Genomic DNA, 6,527 nt, shown 5'->3' on the forward strand with positions numbered 1-6,527 from the left:
CGCTATATATATAAAATGCAAACCGAGTTCTCAAGAACATACACATCCTGGAAAACCAAAAGGAACCAAAACCCACTGCAGTGGAGTTGATTTGAACCCGCTGGAAGAGGTTTCAGAAGGTAGCGCCCACACCTTCTTCCTTTGCTGGCTCAGTCAGGACATTCTGACCCTCCCTGTCAAGATTACCTGATACAAAGGCATGCAGATGCTATCGATCCACTCCAGTTGTAGTCGAGGCAGTTCATCTTTCCGGTTCCGATCAAAAATAGCCTAGAGTGGGGGCGGGGAGGTGGGGAAAAGAATGCTTTATTACCCTGGAGTATTTTACAGCAGGTTTGTCAAACACTGCCACAATGATCCAATTTTTACTAACTGAACACTTCACAAATCCCAACCCATCTTTACACATACTTTCCCCCTCTTTATCTGTGATAAGAAATAAATTATTTTCTTCTCTTTTTATGAGGTTTGTAAGTGAATGTATTTGAACTTTATAGCAAGCAACTCCTTGAGGCCAATGTCTGTCTTCAGATATAGGTAACTGCTACTAAAAGCAAGCCATCAAGTCGCTGAGAATTGGGTACAAGTCAAGGGGAAGGAGACATGTTTTATTACCATAAAAATAATACAAGCTTTTATTTTTATAGTGGAGGAGTATGGGAGAGAATAGGGTAAATTGGGAAAGATCCTTAAAAGGAATTTCATTATAAATAGAAGGCGTCAGTGTTAGTTTTTGTTCAGGTGTTGGTTTGGTAATTCTTTGGTTTTTCAATAGTTTTATCAATAATAGATTCCTACATTTTTATTTATGACTACATGGATGATGGCAGGGTGCCCTTTCTCTCATTAGTCCTCAGCTTTTAATTTTATGATGTTTTTAATGGCTGGGATAGTTTTGGTATATTTTTGAGAAAAAAAAAAGTGGCATATTTCTGTTGGGCATACTTAAGAAGGAGAATAATTGAAGTTGGAGGTTGGGAAACTAAAATTTCTTAAATAAACACTGGCAGCTTTACTTCAGTAAGAATGTCATTCTTTTAGTTCTTAAGGAGAAAAGCTAGGGTCTAAGGAAGAGGCTATGGGACAAGTGGAGCCCTTATGTATCTAGAATGCTGGACTGTCAGTTTATAACCTGCTCTGCCTTACAGTCTTGTTGTTGTTAAATGCTGTCAAGTCACTGCCGACCTATAGTGACCCTGTATAGGGTTTCCAAGGAGTAGCTGGTGAGCTTGAACCACCAACCTTGTAGTTCAAACCAACTTTGCAGTCCAGCACATTAACCCAAAGCGCCACACCAGGACTCCCTTACAGTCTTAGAGTAAATTTTATCTTTCCTCTAAATATGGCATCAACATCATATCATGGTTAACGTAGGTCCTCAGGGAGGATCCAACTCAGACCTTCGGAACTCAACCAAAACAAACCCATTGCAGTGAGTGGATTTCAGCTCATAGTGATTCCTGGACAGAACAGAACTGCTCCAAAGTGTTTTTAAAGCTTTAATCTTTATGGTAGAAGACTATACATTTTTCTACCCCAGGTTGACTGGAAGGTTCCAATCTTTTGGTTAGCAGTCAAGTTCTTTAGTTATTGAGCTATCAAGAATTCTCACCCTTGGTAAGGAGATGTTGAAAAAGCCTGGGCCATTCAGGCCTATGGGAGAGGATGTGAGTGGGTGGGACAAAATCAGTAGGCTCTAAGATTCACAAGAGATAGAAGTGTGCTTCTTAAGAAAAGACTTCCAAATTAGGAGGCAGGTCACTGACCACCACCAGCTCTGTTCATCTCTTGTCTTGCAATGTAAACTGTTAAATATATCAGGCAAAAGGACTGAAATTCAGAGAACTCTGAAATGTGCAAGAGAGAGCATGATTCTTGAGAATTATAAGGCTTGGTCCAAAATTTTCCTTTAAAAAATATGCTTCTGTTTTATATTCTCTGTTTTCCTAACATTTTGTGCTTGTTGTGTATTATACAATCATTCTTTTTTTAAAAATTCAATGGTTTTTGGTATATTTATGGAATTGTGCAACCACTGTCTAATCTCAAATGACAAAGATTTATACTTACATTTTCTTTTAAGAGTTTTTAAATTTTAGCTCTTACATTTAGATCTATGACCTATTTTGAGTTTATTTCTGTGTATGGTCAGAAATATGGGTTCACCTGCATTCTTTTGCAAATGGCTATCCAGTTGTTCCCAGACCATTTGTTGCAGAGATTAATTTGTTCTATTGAATTGTCTAGGCAAGCTTTTGGAGAATAAATAGGTTGAGTGTAATTTTAAGGGTTTATTTCTGGACTTTTGGTGTTGTTAAGTATTGTTGTTCAGTGGGTTCCACCTAATTATGACCCTGTATGGGGTTTCTGAGGAGCGGATGGTGAATTTGAACTTCCAACCTTGCAGCTCAAACCGACCTTGTGGTACAGTACATTATCCCACAGCACCACACCAGAACTCCTATTTCTAGACTAGTCACGTCTAAATAAATATTTGATGAGAGAAAAATGAATGTAAACACGAGCTACCACAATGTTCTATGCTTTTCCTTTACTGCATTTTATAGTTTTGTAATTGATTGTTATTGTTAAGTGCGATTAAGTCGGTTCTGACTCATAGCAACCACAAGGAGTGGCTGGTGGGTTTGAACCACCGACTTTGCAATTAGCACTCCTGTGCTTATCCTACAGTGCTACACCAGGACTCCAATTGATTATAATCAAACTAGTAATAATTGAATATTTGTTGTTTTTTTAAGTGCTTTTGAGTCAGATCCAACTCATAGCAACCCTGTATCGGGTTTCCGAGGAATGGCTGGTAAGTTTGAATCACCAACCTTGCAGTTCAAATGACCTATCAGTCCAGTGCTTATCCTACAGCATCACACCAGGAATCCAATTGAACATTAGTAGTTATTTCATGTCTATGTTTCCCACAATTGACAAGTTTCTCAAAGGCAAGGAAGACAGCACTTTGCTTACTGCTTGATGCATAGTACTTAGCTTCATGCTCAACACAGAGATGCTCAAGCTAGACGCTTGTAACTGACCCACTGCTGTACAAACCCTTCGACTGTGATCCTGATCAGACCTTAGTCTTCATAGTTACTCTGACTTCTAGGACCATGCTAGCTGAAGGAATTCTGAGAGAATTTTCTTTCTAAATAACAAGGAATAATGAACACAGCATGTATCATCTCTGGGTACATGTATGAAGAGATATCTCTGGTTGAAGACTCGTATGAGACACCGGCCACAACAACCCAGTCTCTTTTGAAGGGAGGTTCACCAGCCGTGTTAAATTGCCTTTTGTAAGGAGAAAGTATCAGTTAGGGCTGTTTCTACTGCTGACTTAATTACAATTATTTCTTCAGAAAATGCCTTATTTGAGCCCACAGACAAAGGATCCTTAGAGCTGCCCCACTGCACTCTCAGGCTTCCAACATTGTCAGTTTACTCATTTTTTTTTCATTTAACTAAATGACCTTTGGTATTGCTACATTGTAAACCCGTCAGTGGGTGCCTTGGAAACAGATTTTTTAAAGTGAAGCAAAAGCTTTCATTTAAAAAGAGATTTGAGCAGAGAGATCATGAGTGTATTAGCGTTTAGACATTAATTGTATGCATTCCATATATATATGTATATGTGTGTGTATATATATATATATATATATATATATATATATATATATATATATATGTGTGTGTGTGTGTATATATATATATATATATATATATATACATATCACAGTGGTTCCATATATATAAGCACTGGACTGCGAATTACAAGGCCTGCAGTTCAAGTCTGCCAACTATACTGTGGAAGAAAGATGAGAAATTCTATTCCAGCTTCAGAATCGACTGAAGACACTTAGCAATAACAACAAATACATACATCTAGTCTTGATGTCGTGATATAGGATAAGCATTGGACTGCAAACCATAAGGTCAGTGGTTCAAACTCACCACCCGCTCCTCAGAACCCTATACAGGTTCTCTATGAGTCAGAACTGACTCCATGGCACTTAACAACAACAACTATATCTATATCTGGTGTTCTGGTGTGGCTCTGTGGGTTAATGCACTGGACTACAAGGTTGGTTTGAACCGCAAGGTCAGTGGTTCAAGCTCACCAGCCGCTTCTTGGAAACCCTGTATAGGGTCACTATGAGTCGGAACCAACTTGATGGCACTTAACAACACCAAATCTATATCTATCGATCTATTTATCTATTAAATGTTGCTGTTAAATGCCTTTAAGTCAATTCAAACTCATAGTGACTGTGTATAAGGTTTCCAAGGAGGAAGCAGAAAGCGTTATCATATAAGCCTCACCACTATGAGTCAGAACCAACTCGACAGCAATTAACAACAACAACAGGAAGTGATGGAATACAAATTGAAATGTTTCAATAAACTGATGCAGAGTTGGAGGTACTCACTCAAATATACCAAGAAATTTGGAAGACAGTTACCTGGCCAACCCATTGGAAAAGATCCATATTTGTGCACAACACAAAGAAAGGCAACCCAGTGGAGCAATATCATTAATATCACCTGCAAGTAAAATTTTGTTAAAGACAATTAAAAAAAGATTGCAGCAGAACATTGAAAGGCAGCTGCAGAAACTCGAGCTTCAGAAGAGGGTGTGGAATGAGGAAATATAGTTGCTGATATCATATCCAAAATGAATCTTGGATAAAAGAAGAGAATACCAGAAAGATGTCTACTTCTGGTTGAATTACTATGTAAGGACATTCAGCTGTGTGGATCATAACATGCTCTGGATAACATTTCAAGAATGGGTATCCAGAATAGTTAATTGTGCTCATGAGGAGTCTATACATAGGCCAAGAGGCAGTTGTTAGAACAGAACAAGGGGGTAACTGAACTGTTTAAAATCAGGGAAGGTGTGCAACAAGATTGTATTCTGTCACTATCCTTATTTAATTTGTATGCTGAGGAAATAACTTGAGAAAATAGATTACATGAGTAAGTTGGTATCAGGATTGTTGTTGTTAAGTACTATTGAGTCAGTTCCGACTCATAGTGACCCAATAAAGGGTTTCCGAGGAGCAGTTGGTGAGTTTGAACCACCGACCTTCTGGTTCAAACCAATCTTGTGGTCCAGTGCATTATCTTGTAGTGCCACACCAAGACTCCAGTATCAGGATTGGAGGAAGACTAATTAACATCCTGTGATATGCAGATGACAGTCCTTGTTTGCTGGAAGTGAAGATGACTTTTTCCGATGAAAGTCAAAGACTACAACCTTCAGTATGAATTGCACCTCACTGTAAAGATAACAAACATCCTTACAACTGGATTAATATATAATATCATAATAAACAGAGAAAATATTGGTTGTCAAAGACGTCAGCTTACTTAGATACACAATTGACACTCATGGAAGCAGCAGTCAAGAAATTAAATGATATATTGCATTAGGCAAATCTGCTGCAAAAGACCTCTTCAAAGTATTAAAGAGCAAAGCTATCAATTTGAGGACTAAGGTGTGCCTGACCCAAGTCATGGTATCTTCTATTACCTCATAAACATATGAAAATTGGACAATGAATAAGGAAGATTGTAGAAGAATTGGTACAACTGAATTGTGTTGGAGAAGAATATTGAAAGTACCATAGACTGCCAAAAGAACAAATAAATCTGTGGTGGAAGAAGTACAGTTAGAATGCTCCTTAGAAGCCAGGATGGTGAAATTTGGTCTCTCATACTTCAGACATGTTATCAGAAGGGGCCAGTCCCTGGAGAAGGGCATCATGTTTGGTAAAGTGGAGGGTCAACAAAAAAAAAGACTCTCAACAAGGAGCTCTGGTAGCGTAATGGTAATGAATCGGGCTGCGAATCGCAAGGTCAGCAGTTCGAAACTACCAGCTGTTCCGTGGGAGAAAGATGAGGCGTTCTGCTCCCGTAAAGATTAACAGCCTCGGAAACCCTGTGCAGGGTTACTATGAGTCGGAATCGACTCCACGGCACATAACAACAACAACAACTCAACAAGATAGATTGACACAGTGGCAGCAACAGCAGGTTCAAACATAGCAATTCTGAGGATGGTTCAGGATAGGGCGGTGTTTGTTCTGTAGTACATGGGGTTGCTATGAGTCAGAATCAATTCAACAGCACCTGATAACAACATACACATATATGGTGATGGTTATATGCTGTGGAGGCAGTTCTGACTCATAAAGATCCCTTATAGGGTTTCCAAGGCTATAAATCTTTACATGAGCAAAAAGTCTCATCTTTCTTCCACGGATTTTCTAGTAGATTTCAAACTGCTGACCCTGCAATTAGCAGCCCAATGCAAAACCCACTACGCTGCTCTGGTAGCATAGTGGTTACGAATCGGGCTGTGAACCGCAAGGTCAGCAGTTCGAAACTACCAGCGGTTCCGCGGGAGAAAGAGGAGGCGTTCTGCTCCCGTAAAGATTACAGCCTCGGAAACCCTATGCAGGGTCATTATGAGTCGGAACTGACTCCATGGCACTTAACAACAACAACAG

General features: G+C 39.2%; 1 protein-coding gene across 1 annotated transcript in view; it reads right to left on the minus strand.

The window, feature by feature from the left end:
• The window catches only part of PDE11A (phosphodiesterase 11A), a 747,671-nt gene that overhangs the window by 57,675 nt on the left and 683,469 nt on the right, over positions 1 to 6,527 (minus strand). The window contains exon 19 of the mRNA XM_006866701.1: positions 187 to 270. Coding sequence (XP_006866763.1) covers positions 187 to 270 — 84 coding nt within the window. The remainder of the gene's footprint in view (positions 1 to 186; positions 271 to 6,527) is intronic.

The sequence above is a fragment of the Chrysochloris asiatica genome, unplaced genomic scaffold, assembly GCF_000296735.1.
Source record: "Chrysochloris asiatica unplaced genomic scaffold, ChrAsi1.0 scaffold00094, whole genome shotgun sequence".
Taxonomy (NCBI): Eukaryota; Metazoa; Chordata; class Mammalia; order Afrosoricida; family Chrysochloridae; genus Chrysochloris; species Chrysochloris asiatica.